The sequence below is a fragment of the Castor canadensis genome, chromosome 7, assembly GCF_047511655.1.
Source record: "Castor canadensis chromosome 7, mCasCan1.hap1v2, whole genome shotgun sequence".
Lineage (NCBI taxonomy): Eukaryota > Metazoa > Chordata > Mammalia > Rodentia > Castoridae > Castor > Castor canadensis.
Genome location: NC_133392.1, coordinates 74301722 through 74325843, shown reverse-complemented (window position 1 = coordinate 74325843; position 24122 = coordinate 74301722). Strand labels below are relative to the sequence as shown.

The 24122-nt window shown below is 43.4% G+C and overlaps 1 protein-coding gene across 5 annotated transcripts in view; it reads left to right on the top strand.

The window, feature by feature from the left end:
- The window catches only part of Grid1 (glutamate ionotropic receptor delta type subunit 1), a 705633-nt gene that overhangs the window by 645554 nt on the left and 35957 nt on the right, over positions 1-24122 (top strand). For all 5 annotated transcript variants that reach the window (XM_074079329.1, XM_074079330.1, XM_074079331.1 and 2 more), the window contains one exon: positions 17068-17263. In XM_074079329.1, coding sequence (XP_073935430.1) covers positions 17068-17263 — 196 coding nt within the window. The remainder of the gene's footprint in view (positions 1-17067; positions 17264-24122) is intronic.

The following is a 24122-nucleotide window of genomic DNA, read 5'->3' as shown; positions in this document are numbered from 1 at the left end:
CCTAACTCCAAATAAGGTCACATTCTTAGATACTGGGGGTTATGACTCCAGCATATCTATTTTGTGGGGGTGCAAGCAATTCAACCCATAATAGGGAGGGTTTGTCTTTAGTGGCAGTTTGGAGGTAGTGATTTGTAGCCAAGCCCTAGAATATTGGGAGCTCTGTCATGTTTCAGAAGAAGTGTTGCCTGTGGTAGATAGGAAAGACCAATGGTGAGAAAAAACACTGCAGGCTTGGGGAAGAATTTGGACAGAACACAAAGTATAGGGTGGTGCTGGAGGACTAAGTGGGATAAGTCCTGTATGGCTTAGAGAGTTTTATTTAGAGGGGTTACTTTGTCCTGATGGGAGTGGGGAACCATGAATGGTTTATCCACACAGCATCATAGTAGGAATTCCTCACTGCCTCTCTCAGAGGGGAGTTTAACTACGCCTTCCTACACAGGGAGTCTGTCAGTAGGTTTCCTTATTAGACACTCACATAAGAAAAATGCTGTCTGTGGCTCAGTTCAGGTATGAAGGAACACAGTGTCTTCCCTGGGACAGGAGTCCTGTGGTTTAGAAGGAAGAGGAAGCCTGTTTCTGGTTGGCACTGCTGAGTTGGTGGGCAGGAGGAGTACTGGGGAGATATGAGGAGACAGTGGGCAAGGCTAGAGAGAGAGGCAGGTTTCCTTTGGATGGCAGTGCATCTCTACTGCCCCCTGGCTAGCTCATTGTGGTCACCTGGCCCATCAAGTCAACCATCCTTGCATTCAAGCCCTCTCTTTCATGGGATCTCCTAAAGCAAATGGCCTTTAGGTTCTTTTGCCTTTAATTTTCCTGCCTGTTGTCAAACCCAGCAAGACTATTTTCTGAAATGCCTTTATAGAGAGCTGTGAACATACGTGTTTTTTTTTCTACCTGACTAGATCCTTTGGAACAGAAGAAAAGGATAGAAAAAACAGGGATGAGACAGTACAGACATGTGGCTTACACATCATCCACTCACATAAATCAGAACACCATGTTTGCTGAATAACTCTTGGGATCCATAGGTAAAGATTCAGGTGCAGCCTAGTCCTGGTACTCTAGGCCCTGAATCCCAGGAAACATGGGAGGCAGCTTCCATCTTACCTGGCACAGGTGCCCCATGGATGTGGCATAAGCAGGACCTTTCAGAAGGATCTTGATTCTGGCTGACATGGTTGTTCTAGAATGTGCATCTCTGTTGAAGATGGGAAGGCAGCTTCTACTACCAACTCTCACAGCTGATAATCACATTGCCCCACTGAGAAAAGAGCATCTTGCTCTAGTTTGTAGCTAATTTTTGTCTGTTCATTATTTTTCATCCCAAGTCACTATGGTGGAATACTATGTCACTAAGTCAGGGAAGGCACTATATTATGTCACTAAGTCACAGCTACCTTAACTGTTGCCTCTGGAGGTGGGAAATTTGGTTATTTCCCATGCATGTGACATGGCTATGGCTTGGTGTGACTTGGAGTCAAGGGCCCCAGACCCCTGTTTGTGCAGAGTAGTTGCCAGTGCCCTGTAGGACAAGGCTCTTGGTGTCTGGACAAACTGGTTCATTGTTTTTTTTTTTTAATGGGTGGACGTCTGTTCTCTGTGAGATCCTTCCCATGGTAGCTGTGATTCCCAATAGACTCTACAAAATGAGATTCCAGTTTTCAGAGAAAGCACAGTGTTTTGGAGAAAATATCCATGATGCTGCTTTGTTGGAAGAGAGAATCCTAAATAAGATACGGATTTTAGGTCCAGCCCAGGTTACAGAATGATGAAATATCACAGCAGGAGAAGGACTGACAGATCATCTTGTCCAGGGATTTCCACCGCAAATGTATACAGGTCTAGGCAGAGATTGTAAATGTTGGTCTAAAAGCAAAGTATGTGCTGGGCACCCAGAAATGACATGCCACTAAAAACACCCAATTCAAAACAAGCACACACTGTGCTAGTCCAACCAGCCACTTCTGGACCTGTCATACACACCAGGCATTTATGACCACTATATAACCCAAATCTCTTGTTTTAATAGTTGGAATGACTGAAGCTTATGACAATAGCTAACACTTACAGGGCATTTCCCACCAACTGGCACTATTTCTCAGTGCTTTGCCTGAATTCACTCAATTTGTGAATATCTCTGCTGTGAAGATGAAAACAGTGGTGCACAGAAAACTTGTTCAAGGCCACAAAGCTAGCAAGTAGCACAGTGATATTCCAGACCATGGTCTGATTTCCTTGACCAAGTTCTGACCCCCTTCCCCACACTGCCACCCCATCTGGGTGCCTCTCAGAACAGGGAAGTGCCAGATACCCTCAGCAGGCACTGACTCTCAGGGTGATAGTACTTGAATTAGGCCATGCATCTCTCCTAATTTTCTTCTTCTTCTCAAGAGGTCACAGTTCTAGGGTATCACCAGGCTTTGCAGCCAGAACAGACTGGTTTACATCTGACCAGCTGGAGGGTCTTGGGTAGTAGGGACAAGCTTTTACTTCTTGGAGAAATTAGGACCATTGACAATTTCTTTCCAGGGCAGCGGTAAGGATCCCATGAAGGAGGGACTATCACTAGGCCTGGTAGGTTTGATGCCACCTCAATGCAATGTTCCTTCAGTCTACTTTGCCAATCATCTTTTCATGGTGGTTATCTAGCTCCACTGCTGAGCATTTTATTTCCATCAGATGGTCTACTGCTGGATACTTGCAGAGTTATCATGAGTGTCTTGCCCAAACTCTAAGAAGTTAATGGGATGAATAATTATCCCAGAGAACAAGAGACAGGACCATGCTCCATCCTGCCAACATGCTGGTGCTGCAGCTGTAGACAGTGTTGTTCTAATGGGGCACAGGCCAACTCCCAATGATGCCTGTGGTGATGCCCACCTGGGGAGTACAGGCACCAGCAATAGACAGTTCCTGTCACTGGCCAGAGAGAGCACTAGGCTGAGGCTGATTGGCTTGTGGGGTTCCTGGGGTGATATGGCAGGCATCAGCAGCAGACAGTCCCTGTTGCTGGCCAGAGTGAGTGCCAGGCTGAGGCTGATTGGCTTGTGGGGTTCCTGGAGTTGTACAGCTGGCATTGTTAATGCTGCCATGAGAACCTTTTATCCAGAGACAAAATCAGCTATAACTCAATAGTCCATAGCACTGGCATCATCTCTAATTGGAGCTGATTTTGGATGGTATCTTAGGCATCTTGAGACTCAGGTTTGAGAATTCTCAACGTTAGGCTGACTAGCAACCTCAACCTGGCTCTGGCATGGACCGGCTCCAAGATGGAAAGAAAACCTTATCAGAATGCCAGCCCATGGGTCAACACTTGGCCCAAGTTGAGCTCCTTCTATCATCGGAACTCACACAAAACATGTCAATAATAAACATATCTTCTCCTCCAAACTCTCTTTTGTAGCCTTTCCACCAGCATCTATATTCTTGTTGAAGTGATTTTTCTGCAAACTGATTCAGAATGCCTAGCATCTGTAGCTTCACTTTTAATTACAGCTAATTTTGCATTGTTCAATAACAGGCTCATGTGTATTAGTATTTTCTCTCTGTCTTTGCCACAGGACATGAGTCTGTCTTCTTGTGCAGTGAGTGCTGAATACCCAGACCTGTAAATAATATTTGGTTGGGAAGCTGTCTCTGAGCTGTGATCTCTGCTCCAACTACTTTGGTTGGGTTTATCTGTCACATGAATCTGCCTCTTTTGAGGTCCCTATCCCACCACTGAGGAACCCAAAACTTCTCCTTTATTTTGAAGTTTATCATAGTGCATGACATCCCTTAGTCTGCCATCTCTTTCCTCTTCCTGCCCATGGTCCTTGCACACTCATACATGCAAACATGTGAGCCTGCATATGTACACATGCATGTGTGTGTGCACACATGCAAGCACACGGACTCACTGCAGCTCTACAGCTATGTTCTAAAACTCATGTGACCTGCTTTCTGCAGTGGCTTCCCCACTGTCCTGTTCATAAGACAGCCACTTGCTAATCTCTGCATTCTCTGACCCCTAATTGTCTAGGGATCATTGATAGTTCATCATTTTCCCATTATCATTGCACTTCGACAGTTCCATTATAACTATCCTCTAAGTGTTTTATGGGTAATTGTTGTCTCTCAATCCTATCCTTAATGCTTCTTAGTTGTTTACCCTTCCTGCTCTTCTAAATAAACCATTAGTAGTTCCCAGAACGTTTTACTCTCTCCCACACATCTATAATTTGAAAATACTGTTACCTTGGTGCAGAGCATCTTCAATTCCTCTCCTGTGTGTGTCAATTTCCTCTTTCTCCTTCAGTCTCAACTTTGTTCTCACCTTTCTCACTAACTCCCCTCTCTCAGTCCCCAGCCCTAATGCTTCATCAGCCAAGCTGGGATGGGTTCAATGTCCTGATCCCATGATTGTTTGTCTAATTCTAGCAATGCATTTTGCAGGATGCTTTTAATTGTTTATATACTTGTTAATCCTCCCTACTTATTGTCACCTTGGGATGATACTAAAGGGTATAGGTTTTTTGTATCAAGCAGTCCTGAGAATGAAGACAGCTCCTTCTGTAACCCTTCCATCAATTCCTTAATCTCCCTGGACATCTGTTTCTTCATCTGTGAAATGGGAGGGAGGGGTAATAATAACTTTATGAAAGGGTTATTGCCAAGGTTAAATGAAGCAATGCAAATGAAGTGTTAGGAGAGTCTGGGAGTTACTATCATTGTATCTTTTTTCCAGCATGTTAAGTGACTGATAGGGAGGCAGATATGGTAGAGAGGCCCAGACATCTGCAAAGAAGGAGAAGTGGGAAGAAACCCAGCAGGTTGAGAAAAAACTTGGGCATTGCTCTGGAGTAGAAAGGGAAGCAGGCTGTGCCACGAGGGAGGGAAGGCACCTTCACAGCCTCCCAGAGGGCGACCATTCTGATTTGCATTTCAGTTACATTTATGACAGCCTCATAATGGATTAAGAGCCCCAGCACTGATATATTAAAGGTTAATGTTGCATCCTGATTTTGTATTGATTTGTGACAGCAAATATTTGCGGGTGTGCGAGCTAGGTGCCAGCTATGTTCTTGGCATGGAAGTGCTGGTGGCTGGTGGGGCTGCTTATGTAGGGCTCCCACCAAGGGGTAGTGACACAGGAGCCAGGGAAGCAGACAGCAGCTGCATGCTAAGGGAAATTTCTCAGCTGATAACTGTGATTTCCATTAGATCTGTGAGGAAGCAGGATTTTAAAACTTCATCTGCCTGAGGATGGATCCTGTGAAGAAACAGGGCAGTGCCCAAGCTCCTTGGTGATCTGTCCCAAATGGGTGTGACCTGCACAGCTCCATGCTGTGCTTCCTGACCCAGGAGCACACTCTTCAATTCAAGCATCTTAAGTCATTGCTATGCTTGCATCTCTGCAGATTACCCACCCAACTGTGGCCCTGAAATGAGATTGGTCAACCCAGGATGAAGATTTTCCCAACAATTTCCAACTTAAGTGTTTGAAGGCAAGAAAAGGCTAATTCACTTATATATATGGTTCATCTACTTACCCATAGTCATTACAGTATCCACCATGTGCCAGGCAGTGTTGTGGGTAGGGGATGAATTATGCCAATTTGGCTGGAACTTTCCTGGTTTTAGGACTGAAAGCTCTAATCCCAGGAAATTCCTTGGTCCTAGACAAACTAGGATAGTTGGTCATCTAAATTGTAGACACAAGTTATAGACACTTGGCAAATAGCCAAGTCCTGTTCTAAAGGGAACTGACACAAAATAGCCATATATGTGGTATTGGGATATGTTTCTTTTTTTTACCATATGATTTAAGAAGGGTGGTGGTTTATATAAGGTTGTTGTTGGCAAATGCCTCCTAGAGACAGTGACATTTGATCAGAGAATCAAGACACTGGAAGATGGAGCTGGTTAGTTGGGGTCCAGATCATTTGGGACCTTTCAGGCCATGGGGTAATTTTGGATGTTCCTTTGAGAGATGAAAAAGGCATTGGAAGATTTCAAAAAATCAGGTGACATGTCAGGGATAAATTTAAAAGGATCACTTTGCTATGCCCCATAGAATAGACTGTACAGGAGTTAAAGGCAGAATCAGAGTGACCATTTGCGGCGTGTCTCATTATTCAGGTGAAGGTGAGGGGAAGCTGTCTGATTCTAGACTTATCTAGAAGAGACAGATATGCTGAAATTTTATGTGAGATATGCAAGAAAAAAGATGAATTGATAGTGACTCCAAGGCTTTTTGTCATAGCAACTCAAAGAACAGAACAGCATTTGACTGATATAAAACTGGAGGAAGAACAGGGTTAGCTCTGTGTTTGATGGTTTACAATTTGAGAGCTTGAGGTTGATCATGTGTGGTCTGGGAACCTAGTGGACATACAAATGGAGTTGTCGGTTGGGCAGTTACCAGGAGTCCATGGGTGTCAAGGCTGGGGTAGATCACTGGAAATCATACTGTAAAATGCATCTGCAGACAATGGACTTGATGAGATCCTTGCAAAAACAATGCCACCAAAGAAAAGATGGGATCTGAGGCCTGAGGACTGAGGCCTGGGACATCCCAATACTCAGAGGCTATGAAAATAAAGAACTGGGAAAGGAGATGGATGAGGAAGAAACTGAAAGGTGAGAGAAGCTCTAATAAAGAATGATGTTTCACTTAGAAGGAAGGAAGGGCTTCAAGAAAGTCAGAGTGATGGATTTTTCAAATGCTGGTTGGAGGGTGGGTACAGTGAGGACTGGAAACCAGCTACTGTGTTTGGGAGATCATTCATGACCTTGACAAAAGAAGTCTCCATTCATTGGTAGCTGACAACTTGAGTAAAGTAGGGTCATGAGAAATTGGAATAGAATAATGGATATAATTCCCATAGATAGTTCTCCAGAAGAGGAACTGAAGGGGTGATCAGAGGAGGATGCAATATCAAAGAAGGATATTTTTAAAGGCAAGAGATGTATATGTTTTCAATCCAATGGAAATGATCCATAGAGATGTAATTTCATGATGTAGGAGTTACAAGAACAATGTACTTTGAGAAGGCAAGAAAGTACAGATCCAGGAGACAGAGTTAGAGACATAAATAGGAGCAAGGGCAAAACCACTAGTTTAAAGGAGGTCAGGCAGGTATTCAGTGGTTTTAGAAAAGTGAGTTCTTTGGAAATACTCACTTTACTGATGGCTTCTACCTTCTTAAGAAATAATAAGAAGGATCATTTTCTGAGAGTCATGAATTGCACAGGGAAATTTAGAAGATTGCCAGGCATAATCAAGGGTCCACTTGAAGTCAGTGAGATTAGTAATTCTAAAGTTAGACCCTTCTCTGCACTGGTCTCCATCCTGGATTCCCCCTCACACACAGCCACATTCATCCATTCAGCTACAAAGACAGACTTAGTTTAAACTAGAGTTGATTCTTCTAGAAAACATGGACTCAGCACCTGCTGTCTATCAGACCATTTATGGGGTATAGAAATCCAGAGATGGACACAGTTCTTGCCCAAGGGAGTTCACGGCTGAATAGAGGAGACAGAACACATGAATACAGGGGGTAAGCACCAGGACAGGGTCCATTCCAGAACACATAAAGGGCAAGAATCCAAATCTAGTAGGAGTGAATACACACTTTCTCCAGGACATGGCAATGAGCTGATTCCCCAGGTACAGTTTAGCAGGCAGATAACATGTCTGGGTGCAGAATGGAAAGTCTGAGAAAGCAGGGGTCCTCTAGGCTGGCACTCCACAATCAGAGTAGCTTCTGATGAAGCTTGAAGAGGTAGCAACTAGAGCACAGAGTCCAGGATGAGCCTCCTTTGCTGAGGGAAATAAAGTTCCCAGATTTGATATAGTTTTTGCCAAATCCCAAAACCTGGGTTATGCACTTGGTCCACAGTTACCCAGGCTCATCAGATGATTGTCACAGCTCCCCTTACCAAGCCCAGTAAGGGCCAGGCTAAGTGTGGCAAATAGGAAACACATGGTACATACATCCACCATTCAGGGACTCATGTCTAGCTATCTTAATCTGATTTGGGGCCATTGTACCAAGCCTGAGTTGAATGGAGGCAGAATATGCAGAAGTGAGGGAAATTCTAGTCTGCCTGAAATTGGAACTTCAGCCCTGACTTCTGGATGCTAGGGTTGCCTCAGACCCCTTTGGGTTAATCTGGGTGTGTTTCCCTGTTTCTGGTGACTGAAGATAAAACTATCCTATGCCCTGAAAAGCTCAATCTACCTCTGATCAGCAGGACAGGCTTTTGATGGGGCTGGGAAGATTTTGTTCCAGATGAATCTCTGCAGACTGAGAGGTTGACCACTGGGGAGGTGGACACAGAGGAGAGAAGACAACACAGAACTAAACTCTCAAGGCCTGAGACTGACACTTGGGTAGGAAAGGGACTGTTAAAATCATTCAGATCACCTCTTTGTTGATAACATAATAAAAATGCAAATTTTGTAGCAATAGATTTGTATGGAGTGGAAGTCTTGCAATTGTCTGCTTATTCTACCTACTTTTATTTTTGTATTCACTTATATTTATTAACAGTTGCTTTTTATAAGAATGGAAATAGATACTATGTAGAAATGCATTGAGATATTTTTCTTTTTTCTTAGCAATTAATTTGGAGCATCTTTTAATTTCAATAGTACTGTGAGCCTCTGACCCGAGAGAGAAATGTTCCAAGACTCCTAGTGGGCACCCAAAACCAAGGATAGCATCAAATTCTATATACCATTTTTTCCTATACATGCCTACCTGTAATAAAGTTTGACATAAATTAGGCACAATAGGAGATTAAAAACAATAACTAATAATAGAATAATTATAATATACTGTAATATAAGCTATTAAAACATTTAAAAATAATTATTTTTTTCAAGAATTTTCCATTTGATACTTTTGGATCTTTGTTGACCACATGCATTTTCTTTCATGGGCTGCTCAGCCCTCATCCTGGAGGGTCAATAAATGTCCTCATACAGGATTCCTGGGTCACTTTTCCCAAGCTTTGATTCAGATATGCAGTTGTTCTGCCTACTACTCAGAATTATGCCCTGAGTAGGCTTTGAATGACAGGAGCCCTGCGTGTGCCTCAGTGTCGACTTCCCCTGGGCCTCCTGGAAGACTCTGGTGAAAGGTTCCAAGCTGGGAGAAGCTGGCAAGCTGACTCCCCAGCTGCACTGCCTACCACCTCTGCTCCCTGGGCAGGCAGCTTCTGCAGGTCTCAGCCCCACCCTCCACGAGCTCCCACCTTCTGTTGCCTCTCTGCCTAGAAAAGGAAAGATATTGGAGAAACATGCCCCAGATGTCAACTCCAATGGCTAAAACACCCACCATGGTTTTTTAATACAATCACTTCCTTCATTGTTTTCTATAACCCTTACCTGCTTTGTTGATCTCCCTAGCATTTGCCTTACTTTATACATAACATCAAGGGTTAGCAGACCATACCCCCAAAGTCCACTTCAACCTGAAGCTTTTTTTCCTACAGCCTGTATGCTAAGACTGCCGTGATTTTTTTAAACATTTGTAATGAATTTGGGAAACAAAAAACACACTAAAAACAAAGTACACATGACAGAGTTGCATATGGCTGTGAGAGTCTGCATGTGCCCTTTCCGTCTCTTACCAGAATGCTTGCTGAACCCCAACATCTCATAATTATTGCTTTGTTGGTGGTGGTACTTATCACTCTTTGTCCACCTCCACTATGTGAATGCCATGCAAGCAGGAACTGTATGTTGCCCCTGCCCTATGCCTAGACCCAGAGCTAGACACAAACAGATGCTCCAGAAACCTTTTTTTCTTTTGGATGATGAATGAATGAAAGGAAGACACCTGAGGGAACTTGAATGGCATAGCAGAAGATTCAGAGCAGGGAGCCATGGGAGAGCCAATGGGAAGACACTCTAGAGGGGCAGAACAGTAGGCAAGAGGCACATCTTGGGTGAAGAAGGGCCCACAAGCAAGTTGTGGAACCCTAGCCAGGCAACCTCGATTGCTGTGTGCAGCAGCATCTCTTCTAGATTCAGTTGTGAGACAGAAAAGGGAGACTGCTGGAATGATAGCCAGTGCATTTGTGCACTGTAGTTAAGACAGCTTCCAGTTACAGGGATGAGCGTCTCCACCTCCTGTGTCCATGGGACACTCCATTACTTTCCTTTCTTCAGCAGGAAGAAGAATAGGGCTTCTGGACTTAGATTTATCAGGCGTGGATATAGCATCCTCACAGTTGAATTCTGCTTTACGATACTGTATATTGATTCTACTCTTGTTGCACGTATATTTATCTTCATTGCCAATGCAAATATTTCTGTTAACATGCAAAGATGTGTTTATATATTCTGTATTATTGATTTTTCTCATGCCGCAAACACATTTATCTCCTTGTTAATGAAAATGTATCTAGGAAGTAGTAAGATTGATTTATGGAGAAAGGTGTAGAGGAAGGCGGTGAGGCCCAGCCGGAGGACTGTCCTTGGTCATAGTTGGAGGAGACACAGTGGGACTTCCAGGGGGTGTATGCACGATGGGAGGAAACTGCTCTTAGAGCCCAGGGATACTTGCAAAGTTCTTTTGCAAGGCAGTCTGAAATGCTTATAGGTATCAGCTATGCTTTCAGCAACAGAAGACCCCAAAATCAGCAATCCATGGTAGTAGATATAGAGAAGCGGCTTCTACTGGTCCCAAACTTAGTTTCAGTCCAGCATAGTTGAATGGAAGATTTTGATTCAAAAGTAAACTTAGAGGAGAGGGCAGCCTTTGCCATGTAAGGATTCTAATACTAACCATAATCCAGAGGTGAAGTAAGGAGATACATAGTGAATGAGGACAGGTGAGGTTAAAGGTGCCTGTGCTTACACTGTGATCCTATACCAGCCAATCCAGACCCAAGTATGCAACCTGGGGACAATACCTTTGAAGCCACTTGAACCAAGCAGTTCCTTGCCCAGCGCTCACTACTTTCCCAGGGAGGCCTTTTTGAGGCAGTTACCATCATGTCCCACAAAGCAAGGATCCAGATCCTGCCAGTGGAGTTTTGGTGTCTACTTGTTCATCCTGAGTTCACACTTCCCAAGTCCATCACATTAGGTGTCCTGGGTGCTTAAACAAGTTGCTGATAGGAAGCATTTGCATGTACCTTGGTGGGGAGATGGAAACAAGATGATCCACAGGGGAGAAATAGGTGCACATAGAGAGATAAGAGTTGATCCTATCAATCAGACACATGCTGCTTGCCCACACCATCTAGGTGTGACCACCCCAGCCAATATCCTTAATTCCCTCACATGGACCCAATGATTTAGCCATTCGAGCTGTTTATTGGCAGTCTAACTGAAGAACTGGCATTTCTTAAACATTGACATTGTGCTGGGTATGTCTGTGATCCTATTGTTCACTAGACCTGTGAGATAGGTGTGAGTTATGAAAACAAAGACAGAAAATGCCTTGCCTCAATTAGTTTTTCTGAAACTTGCAGCCATTAATGTCACCTGGAGGGCTGTGAATACAGACTGCAGAGTGCTGGTCCCAGAGTTTCTGAGTTGGTAGGTCTGGGGTGAGGACCCAGAATTTGCATTTCTCATAAGGCCTCAGGGACTATTGAGATGGTAGCAGAGCTTCTTAGGTGATTTCTTATTTCTTTGGAATGCCCTACCCTTGGTTCTCCATCTGACTGCATCCTTCATGGTTTAGCTTAATGCTTCTTTTTAAAAAGCCTTGTCTTAACTCTGGCCCATGGATTACTGGGTCTATGCCCTGTGGTTCTGGAATCATCCAGTATGGGCTTTATATCTATCTTACTCACATTGTTTAGTCACTGTTGGTTTACTTCTCTGATCACTCACCTCCTGCTATAAACCCCTGGAAGGATGCTCACCATTCATCCCTTGCTGGAGATGCCTCTGTGTCTCAACTGGTAGGCTCTCAGGAATCAACTGAGAAAGTAACTGGTTCAATGACTTTATCAAGTTGTACATGGATGAAACCCCAGCAGCACAGCAACTAAGAGATAGCATAGATAAATGGGACCTCATAAAACTAAAAAGCTTCTGTTCATCAAAAGAAATGGCCTCTAAACTGAAGAGAACACCCACAGAGTGGGAGAAAATATTTGCCAACTACACATCAGACAAAGGACTGATAACCGGAATATACAGGGAACTTAAAAAACTAAATTCTCCCAAAACTAATGAACCAATAAAGAAATGGGCAAGGGAACTAAACAGAACTTTCTCAAAAGAAGAAATTCAAATGGCCAAAAAACACATGAAAAAATGCTCACCATCTCTAGCAATAAAGGAAATGCAAATTAAAACCACGCTAAGATTCCACCTCACCCCTGTTAGAATAGCCATCATCAACAACACCACCAAGAACAGGTGTTGGTGAGGATGCGGGGAAAAAGGAACCCTCTTACACTGTTGGTGGGAATGTAAACTAGTACAACCACTCTGGAAAAAAATTTGGAGGCTACTTAAAAAGCTAAACATCGATCTACCATTTGATCCAGCAATACCACTCTTGGGGATATACCCAAAAGACTGTTACTCCAGAGGCACCTGCACATCCATGTTTATTGTGGCACTATTCACAATAGCCAAGGTATGGAAACAGCCAAGATGCCCCAGCACTGACGAATGGATTAAGAAAATGTGGTATCTATACACAATGGAATTTTATGCAGCCATGAAGAAGAACGAAATGTTATCATTCGCTGGTAAATGGATGGAATTGGAGGACATCATTCTGAGTGAGGTTAGCCTGGCTCAAAAAACCAAAAATCGTATGTTCTCCCTCATATGTGGACATTAGATCAAGGGCAAACACAACAAGGGGATTGGACTATGAGCACATGATAAAAGCGAGAGCACACAAGGGAGGGGTGAGGATAGGTAAGACACCTAAAAAACTAGCTAGCATTTATTGCCCTTAATGCAGAGAAACTAAAGCAGATACCTTAAAGCAACTGAGGCCAATAGGAAAAGGGGAACAGGTACTAGAGAAAAGGTTAGATCAAAAAGAATTAACCTAGAAGGTAACACCCACGCACAGGAAATCAATGTGAGTCAGTGCCCTGTATAAGCTATCCTTATCTCAAGCAGCAAAAACCCTTGTTCCTTCCTATTATTGCTTATACTCTCTCTACAACAAAATTAGAAATAAGGGCAAAATAGTTTCTGCTGGGTATTGAGGCGGGGGAGGGAGGGGGCGGAGTGGGTGGTAAGGGAGGTGGTGGGGGCAGGGGGGAGAAATGACCCAAGCCTTGTATGCACATATGAATAATAAAAGAAAAATGAAAAAAAAAAGGTGTACATGGCACCCCAGGGTGACAGAGATCCCATCTATGATGGGCAGGCAACTCTCCATCTCTATGTTGTATGGGTGCCTGGATACTTGTAAGTAGTTGTTGCTGAAGAGACTGGCTTCAGGAAAGTGCTCTATTCCTGTGCTGCCAGTGCAGACCCCTCCTGGAGAAGCTTCCTTTACATTTTCAGATGAACATACTATCTGGCTTCAACATCTGTCTTCCATGACTGCCAGTGTTGGTTTGGCAGCCGGGTTGACTGGCTATCCTTGCTCTCCTTTGTCCTTCCCTTCCAAAACTGCACAGTCTGATAAAAGGAAGATTGCCTAGGTAGATGGTGGCTTTGGTGTGTCACTAGCTGGACCCTCTCTGCCCAGCCCTACAGATAAGAGGATTTATTCACCCTGAAATATGATGGTTGTACCCACTGTGTGCTGAATATACTAGTGAGCTTGAAAACCTTTGTTGAAGTAGCCAGTGTGCATCTGTGATGGGAGATATTTCTCTGCACAGATTTGTAGCTAAGAGAGGTGATGGGTCAGATCATAAGGTTGGATGGTAAAGCTTGCACAGGAAGACTGAGGTAATGTTTTAGGGAGGGAACAATGAGCTGTAGGGGACAGAAAGGGGCATAGAGCCATAAACATTCAGCCTTCCTACCTGTCATCTAGAGACATTCCCTGAACTTCTGGCATAGGCAAGGTTCTGAATAACTATCAGGAGAGGGGAAATCTCCATTTCAAATGTGGGGATGAAACAGGAGAGCAGAGTTCCCTGGCAGTTCTGCATTCATTTCATACTTGTGGAAACTGTAGTAATTTAGAATAGTTCAGTATTTAGACTCAACTGTGTAATTCATCCTGATGTTTCCCATTCATCAATGCCTTGTATTTGTTTGTATTACCATGAGAAAAAAAATTATAAAAGTGGAAAAAAAGATTCCCCCCTCCTTTCATTACAGGCAAATCACAACAGAGTTACAACCCTTGGGGCCCTTCAAGCAAAGGAACATCTTGCTTCAATTAGGTATAAATAATGAACAATAATTAGGAAGATTTCTTCATCAAATTTGTTACTTTATGTTTCCTTTCTTCTGCAATGTATTGAAATGCATTCTGACTTCTGTTTCTAGGCCACATAGCAGGGACGGAATTGTCTCCACAGCAATACAAAGCAGCCACTCACAGCTGGCCCTTCTGTGTGCTTGCTGTGTGGACTGCCACCAGTCCTGAATCCAGAGCCGCTAATGTGATGAGAGGGCTGCTTTAGAGCCAGGCTTTCAAATTCTTACTCTCCTGGAGACCCAGAGTTATCATGCCAGTTCAGAATCATTGTCTCCAGTTTCCAAGCACAGGCTGCATTGGGCACTGCTCTAAAGAGCTGAGCCACGCTCATCCTCACAGTAACCCTCTGTTTCCAGCTCTGCTTCTATCCCTACTTTTTAAATTTGGAAACTGAGGTACAGAGACATTAGTTACTTGCCCAGGCCTGCAGTATTAGTGATAGTGGAGCTGAGAGACAAGGCAGGTAGTTGAACTCCCGAGCACTGCCTGTCCTCACTCTGGCATACTGCCTGCTAAATCCCAGTGAGATTCTGCCTTGGAAGCCTATAAGGTGTGGAAATGGCACAGGAGACCAGGGCTGGGGATGGCTTCTCACAAGGACAGGCAGAAGCTGGATTTTTCAGGGGGTTGTGGAGGTGTACAGGTGCATAACTGAGGTGGTGGTATTCCAGACAGAGGGAGTGTCATGGCCTGTGCTATAGATGGGAAATGGGTGGCATTTCTCATTTTAAGACTAGTGATGGGGCCATGTGTGGGTGGGGACAACTACCAAATGAGACCTGAAGATGGAGGGTGTATAGATGACATTGGGAAGATTGGCTTTTCCCATGGGAACAGTAACTTGGAAGAGGTATGGGTAATGGAGGAGACACACAATTTTCAGAGAAATAAAGAGTGATCAGGTTGCAGCCTGTACAGGAAGCCTGGATCCCCACTGGGATTATTTATTTGTGCAAATCTGAAGGTCAGATTCTCATGACACACCATGCTGGTACAGCTCCTTCAGAGCTAAGTTAGAACTTTGTACCTACTGGTCCTTCCTCCCCTACTATAGTCAGTCCCTGACTTAATGAAGATTTAACTTAGGACTTTTTGACTTTATTGTTATTTTATTTTGGTGGTACTGGGGTTTGAACTCAGATTCTCCAGCTTATTAGGCATTCACTGTACCACTTGAGTCATGTCCCCAGCACTTTTTAGCTTCAATTATTTGTTTTCCAGACAGGTCTCATGTTTTTGCCCAGGCTCAGCTTGGACAGCAATCCCCCTACCTATGCCTCTGAGTAGCTGAGATTAGTAGGTATGAACCACACCCAGAATATTGATTGAGATGGGGTCTCACTAACTTTTTGCTTGGGCCGACCTCAAACCCCAATCCTCCCAATTTCTGCCTCCCAAGTAGCTAAGATTATAGGTGTGAGCCACCACACCTGACCTGACATTTTAATGGTATGAAAGCAATAAGCAGTGAGTGGAAACTGTACTTCAAATTCTGAACTTGGACCTTTTCCAGTGAGGAGATATATGGTCTGATCCCCTTGTATAAAGCTGGGTGTCAGCAGCCACCACAGTTCCCTGTGAGCCAGGTGATCACCAGCAAGAACAACTGACACTCTCCAGTGTGCTGTGCAGCCACTGATTTTTTTTGGCTACAAATATTTAATAAATGAAATGACATATTCAACACTCTATAACGTAGGTTTTGTGTTAGATGATTATGCCCTACTATCAGCTGATGGGAATATTCTTTGTGTTGAAGATAGGCTAGGCTGAGCTAGGATGTTTGGCAGGAAAAGTGGGTTAAACACACTTCAACCTGAGATGAGTTTATTGGGACATCATAAGTAGAGGACCATCTGCATTTTTCCTTCTGAAGAAACTCTCCTCTGTCCCCAGCTCAGACATCTGTCCTTGGGTTGCTGATGGTCTTCCTGATGCATTCTGTCCCTCTAACATGCACCCAGCTGGAGCTACTTGCTTCTCCTCCATGTATAACAAACCTGAGGACCTCAAAAGTGTTATGTTTATCTTAACCATCTCCTAAATTATTGTCAACATTTGAAAACAAGGAGCTCTCATATTTTTTCCAAAAACAAATTGGTTGAGCGTTGGTGCTCAAAGTCAGTTACTAGCTGGAATGCAAGCACATCTGAAAGCTTTGAGGAGATGCCTCTTAATTGACCAAGGCTCCAAATGTGTGCCTGCTCCATGCTAGTGCTGAGTGTGAGGGACCAGTCACTATCACTGCCATCATCATTGTCATCGTCCATCTTGTGGATAGGTTCTTTCTTTCCCAGCCTCTGTGGATGTTCAGGTCTGAGATCTTCAGTAATTAATGTCTTGTATTGTCCCAACTCTGTTAAGATTGTGATTCTTTCTCTAGATGTCTCTTTCTAAGTTGAGTCTCTAAACTCCCTGAAGCCAAAGAATCCTGTTTCATTTATTCTCCTATCCCTCCAACTCAACACAGAACCTGCTTCTAAGTGCTTGGTGATTTTATTGAGGAAGCTTAACTGTGATAGATGAAGGCCTGACAAACCCTGCTCTGGGTTCTGGGACTCGTGCTCTTGGGCACTGTTGGAAGAATGTGAATGGTGAATATTAGAGTTTGGGAGAGGCTTGTAGTGCATTTTACTCTTGCAATTTGTGGTGTGCAGTTTGTACCACACTTTGCTACTTTTTTGCATTTCAGGACATTCCAGGACCTGTCCAAACAAGTGGAAATGTCTTACGGTACTGTCCGGGATTCTGCTGTCTACGAGTACTTCCGAGCCAAGGGCACCAACCCCCTGGAGCAGGACAGCACATTTGCTGAGCTCTGGCGGACCATCAGCAAGAATGGAGGGGCTGACAACTGTGTGTCCAACCCTTCAGAAGGCATCCGGAAGGTAGGTAGGAGTTGATGCCTGGGCACATGTGCTGGGATGGGGGCCATGAACAGAGTCATGAAACTCTATCAGAGACACCTGCCCAGAGGCATCTGCCTTTGCGTAGCGCTGCTACCTGCAGAGCAATCCACCTTCAATTCCTTAGGTTAATGCCCTTTCTTGGCTGCAGAAGCTAAGGGGCTGTGCATTAGGTACCTTCTGAGTATCCAGAGGGATGCAGACAGATGGAGATGAAGCTATGGATCTTTATCCAGTGGGCAGAGGGGTCTGCCCACTGCAGGTGAGAACACTCGGCAAAAGCTGAAGCTACCAAGCAAGGGACCTAGGGAGTGAGAGAGGAGGTTCAGAAGGGGTGTTCACATGGCGTGTCAGCCAGGGGCCTGGATGGGGAACACCACACACAGGACAGGCTACCCACGTGGGCTGGACACACCTGTGGGACTCAGCTGTAGAGAAGAGGTATGCTTTGGGAATGGCAGTAGGGACAGCAAACCTAGGGTGGAGTCTGTACTAGGAAAAACCTCAGGAGGACAAGAGGAAAGAAGCCAGAGACAGAACAGAGGAAGGGCAGAGCAACACCATCACTGTCTTCAGCAGTTGTTAAACTGCTCCTTTGTTTCACTCAGTTTCCCACAGTGACCCACACTGAGCATTATTATCCAATTCTACCGATGAGGATCCCAGGGGTCACACTCCTTGTGAGGTTCTGACTCCTTAGAGTCCAGGTTAAGGTTTTGGCAGTTATCTGCCGTGTGAAGCTGTATGGCCCTTGAAGGTCAATGAGGAGGAAAATGTTGGGATGAAAGCAAGTGTCAAAGGATGCTGTGGCTGGTGACATCCTTCTGCCCAAGGACCCCCACATGAGGTGGCTGCTATCCCTGAGCTCATTCATGAGGGGTGCAAGAAAGATGTGTGGTTGGGCCCAGCACTGACCAGCTTCATTGTCACTTCTCATCTTTCCCCTTTTCCAATTTCTCCACCATCACTGTTTGGAAACTTTCTCTCTCTCTCTCTCTCTCTTCTCATACACACACACACACACACACACACCCCTGTGCTACCCTCCTGGGCCACTTGGAGCTGCCTGACCTTCCTGCACAGAGCAGTGAGTATGAGGACAGTTGGGGAAAGTCCTGAGATTACTAGGACTCACTGCCATGCTGTTCATGAGGAGAGGGTGCCCAGCAGCCCACCAACCCCTCTCTCCCAGGACAGCTCCAGGGCATCCAGGAAGAGAGGCTTGGGATCACCTTGGGAAGCTCATGCCTGTCAGGGCAGATCATGACTTTAGTTCCGTGGCTACTGTGTGGGATGAGTACCTGCTAGGAATGAAGTCTCACCTAGCCATTTGCCGGGGAACTTTTCCTTGTTGTTTAGCCATGCTGAACAGCTGAGTGTATCTGTCTCAGGAGTCTATACATGTGGGTATGAATCCCAGTTCTACAGCTCGCCAACTGTGTGAATGGAACATGCCATCCTACCTGTTTGGAACTTCTCAGAGTCGAGAGGCCTGGGTCTCTTTAGAGACTTAAAATATCTAAAAACACTCATGGTAGATTTTGAATGTTTACATTTAACCAAAATAATAGAACACAATGCAATTGTGCTATGTGCAATGTAACTATGCTTACATGATTTATTACACCCTCTTAATCTCTACTGCACTGCAAAGGATGGCACTCTAGCCTTCAGCTATGGGGTCTTCTTTCATCCCTGTTAGTGAAGCTGTGTGGTTTCAGGTAACCTCATTTGGAGATAGTGAACACAAAGTTGACCTAAGGCCTTTTGTGAGTGTGAGGCTTGGGCCAAATGGCCTTGGAGTTTCCTCTTCCAGCCTTCTTTGTCTCTCAGAGAATGCCGATGCTGTATTTGCAAGGGATCTTACAAAGATTCATTGCAACATGCTACACAAAGCATTTCTTATGAAAGAAAAGGTAGCTACTTTATCACAAGACACCATAAAGAGGGGATAGTTACAACACATATAAGCAACAGCCAGTTAATATCAAGAATATATCATGAACTTTTATAAGTCAATAAGAAAAGCTCAAACAATTTAATAGAAAAATGGGCAAAAAACTTGCACAGGCTTTTCACAGAAGAGGTAACACATATGGTCAATAATCATAGGAAGAGATGCTCAAAGTCATTAGTGATCTGTGAAATGCAAATCAAGACCATAAAGATATATCATTTTATACCAATTAAACTGGCATAAAGTGAGAGGTGGTGGAGAGGATGTGGAGGAACAGGTGCTTAATTACTGGTGGGAGTGAACTCAGTACAACTGCTTTGGAAAAGAGTTTATCATTCTCTTATAAAATGGAACATCACATACCCTACAGCCCAGCAGTTCCACTCCTGTGTATTCACCCAAAATAAGTGTCCTCATGTACTTCTGGAGATAAGAAAGTCCACAGTAACACTGCTTGTAGAGCCAAAACCCTGGAAAGCGGGGTAAGAAAGAAGGTATCTGCAATGAAGTGAATGGACTATAGCTTCATTGAATAGCGTGGATGAATCTTAGCAGAAAAATATTGAACAAGAAAGCAATATAGACAATTTCAGATGAATCAGCTAATAGAAAATAATATTTAAAAATGTATAAGGTACCCTCATATACATATCAAAAGTAATGATAAAATATAAAATTCATCATAGTGGTTGCTGCAGATGGGAGGCACAGAACCTCAGGAAGAAGAGAAGCATATTGTTGGGTGTAAGTCAGAGTCAATGTTAGGTTTACATTGTTCATTATAATAAATAAGAAATTTATTTGATTGTAAAAGAGAGCTATGCCTGAACAAATGGACAGATGTTTTAAAGCAAGGATTGTGATTAAAACCATTCTATCTACCTATTCTTCCAAATAAATAAATCTAGACCAAGTCAGGCAGTTTGCCTCCCATTTATGCTAACCCCTTCCTTTTTTACAAGATCTGTGTGCCCGCCCTCCTGTGCCTGAGGAAGGTCAATGTATACTATAAAAGCCCTCTGAAAGGTGGTAATTTGAAGATGGGGCATCCTGGAAATGTCTCCTTAGCATCCTCATCACTCCTAGGTGCCACTCATTGGTGGCATATCAGAAACTGTTCACTGGTGATGTTTAGGCTCTTTATTCATGAATAAAACTATAAGAAGAAGAATGCAAATAAAAGATTCCATAGCAATGCATGCTGTTTCATGGTACAGAAGCTAATCTTTTACTTTTATGACATCACCATTTTATAAATCCCAAACTAGATTTGGGGTCACAAATATCTCTCTTGTATTTGAGACACCAAGAAAAAAATGACTATCAGTGCTAGAAAATGTTAAGAGTTTTATAACTAGTGTCATAAAAGTGAGTTTATAGTATTGTCAGAAAATGAAGTGCACTACATTTTTTATTGGAAAATGAGCTCAGATTCACTCTCAAATCCTCTTTCTTCATGTGTCTCAGTAGCTGCAGGATTGAAATGCTTCCTTTCCTCTGCCCCTGTGGAGCTGGCATTCCCTGAACCCCTAGGCAACAGGTTCAGTAACCTTGAGGGTCCCTGGGTTCACAGCAGACCAGGCTGGAGATGGCCATTCTCCAACTGAGGACCATGCCTTAGATCCAGAAACCATAAGAAAAATCTAGCTAGTAGGAAATATGGACTGGAGCCTAATATCCAGGTAGGAGCAGCCTTTCCAAATCCCAAACACAGCCTGCTTCTGCTCAGTGCAGGCAGCCTGGCAAATTAAGGGGATGGCCAGCAAGGGACTTCTGGAGACTTTTTTTAGCCACAGAAGGACAATCACACTTCTAATTTCCAGTTGCTCTTTGTTAACTCCAGCTCCATTTCCAGAGAGCACAAAGAAGTAGAGCAGTATTTAATTGCTACTAGAGTCAAGGAGCTTGATATCTGCATAACCTTGGAGAGTTGCTATTATTTTTTATTCAAGAGTACTGCAGCTTTTAATGACTTGAAACCAGTTTAGGTGGGATATTGCTTAGCAAGAGACAATCACTTTTCAATAGTAGCAGAACTGGAAAAAGGTGGTGTCATGGTTGCTCCACTCTGGAATCCACTTTTTCATGCCAGTGCTACTCAGACAAGGTGGAGCGTGGACCTTATGGGGCCCTGGTGAAAGCAGGAGGACCTGGGAAAATAAAGAGTTATTTATTAAGAGCCTCCAATATACGCTTTTACAACAAGCCTGCCTATTTCCCAGTATGTCTCAATAAATACTGCATTCTTCCTGAATGAGTCATCTGTTTGCTATCTTATGGAGCAGAGAGTAAATCAGAGACGTAGTTCCTGCCCTCAGTTAGCAGGTTACCTTCCTTAGAGTCTGTGATCCATCATAGACAAAGAAAGCAGGTCCAGGATTCTTCCCAGGCTTATGTCTTGATAACCTTCTCTTGGGGAGGAGATCCTTACTGGTCTAAAGAGACATGTCAAAGAAAGTGGGAGAGGGGCTTCCTTCGTTCCACTCAGCCACATGCATTTTATAAGACCCAAGAAAGAACTATACCAAGGCTTGGCAAAATATGACCCATGGTTCAAATCTGTTCACCCGTCTGTTTACATGTCAATTATTTCTGCTTTCCTGCTACTTCAACAGAGTTGAGTAGTGTGACAGAGACCATATTGCCTTTACAGTGTGAAATATTTATTATGTATCATTTTGTAAAAAAAAATTATGACTCCTGGTCTAGAGCACAGCTCTGTATCATCCAGAACCATAAGTACCTAATAGCTCGTTCTCTGTCTCTGCATCATTAAGTAGCTCATACAGGTACCTCTAGTAGCTCTTCCTCTGTATCTGTACCATCTGGTAGCACATGGTCTCTGTTCTTTCTCTTCCTTTCCAGGTTTGACTCTGGTGGCCTAGGAATTTCTCTCTCTATATATATTAGAACACAGCTTTTGACCTGGCCTGGTGTACTTCACCTGCTCTCGCCACCCTCAAATCTATGGGGCAGTCTGTGTGCACTACGCACTGTGCTACATGATTTACAGGCATCATAAATAAACAACTTGATAATCATTATAATCCAAATGTAGAAACAGGACTTGAGCCTTAGAGAGATTGACTTGTCCATGGTCACACAGATAAGTGACACAGCCTTCAAAGCCTCACTCCAGCATTGCCTCCTCACACAGGGTAACATTGTCATTTCTGTTCCTCAATGCATTCCCACTTCTTTGCATACTCTTTACCTCTTTTATTTTCCTTCCACCAAAGTAGCAAGATATATGCCTGACTTTCATTTTTAAAAGGCTTACCTCTCCTTCTGTGTGTCAAAGCAAAGATTATTTAGGTGTGTGATTTTTATTTTTTGATTTCCAAACTATTAAAATTATCAACTGGAGAAATTTTGAAATGCAGAGTTGAGCTGGCAAGTATTCAAATTTATATGATAATAACTACGTCATATGAAATGAGACTTTAATGTAACTGGGGATTTTTTTTTCTTTAACTTGTTCAACTCTACCGAATAACATTCAACATAACATTTCTACGCAGGGCTGGCCTGGACTGCAAAAATGATTCAGTCTTTCCATAAATCAGGCCTAATATTTAATAACGTTGTCAAATAATATAGTGTTAATAGTTTAAATGTCAATCTTTACAGCTCATCAAGCTTGTTGAATAAATAGATGAATAGCCAGTCTCAGACCTGTGACTGGAGATAGTGTTCTTTGGAGGGAAGTAGCTTTTGAGGCCAGCAGTCTTCACAAAAGGTGTTTCTTTTCCCACTCAGTGAATATCGCTGAGGTCATAAAGTGTGAATGCAAATGCAGGGAGAAGCTGGGCCTGCAAATCTTATTTTCATCACTGATCTAATACTTGCCCTGGCACAACCTCTCAGCACCTGTGTTTGTTTGTATCCTCTTCCTTTCGGCTCTGTGCTGAGGACTCATTCCCTTCTGAGTGTCAGGAGCTGTTCTGATGCAGAAAAGGTGGTCCTTCTGTGGAAAGATCAGGAACTTTAGTATTCCATAGCACTTTCCTTTGGAATGAGCGAGGTGAGAGAGTGGCCATGTATGTGGCAGCACATTGGTTCCACAGCATTCTGGGAGTTCCTACTGAGGAGGGGAAAAAGCTATGTGGGGTGACACTTCTTTACACTTTGGGGGTGCTTGATTTAAAGACCTGGAAGGCTTGGTCAAGATAATGGGAAGAGATAGTTCCAACCCCTCAGAAAAAGGACTGGCAGGAAGTAGGTAGCTCTCAGCAGTAGAAAGCAACAAGCTTTGTGTATATGGCTCAAGACACAAATTACGTTCTCTCTCTGCTTCCTGTCAATGTGGATCGGGATTCTGTAAACCTCCTTCTTTCTCACCTACTTCCATTGGATGATCAGTCATTCATTTCTATACCTTTTGTACCTGCTTTAAAGCACTTTTCCATTTTACGGGTTGGATGGTCTCTTCTCTTTATTTATTCATTTATTCACTTATTCATCCATTCAAGAAATGCAGTTGGAGTAGTTCCTGCCTAGGAGTTAGGAAATGTAGCTTTAAATTCGACTTCCAACCTAATTTAATATGTGGCTTTGAGCAAGTGAATTCACCTTTTGAACCATCAGTGAGACTTCAGAAAAGCCTGCCCAGCTTAGATGTGCATTTACCAATGTGTAAAATCTAAAAATTCAGTGTGGACTGTAGCCCAAGGCATACATTCATAGATGTTAGCACACTATCTTAGCATCTACCACATATTAGGAAAAGAAGATAAAAGAAAATAAACACAAATAGTCTACCTAGCCTTTTCATGAAGTTTAATTGACATACATAAAATAAGATGCATGTATGTTAAGTGCAGATATTTATATGCATTTGCATAACCATCCAAAGCAAGACATAGAACATTTCCATCACATTCA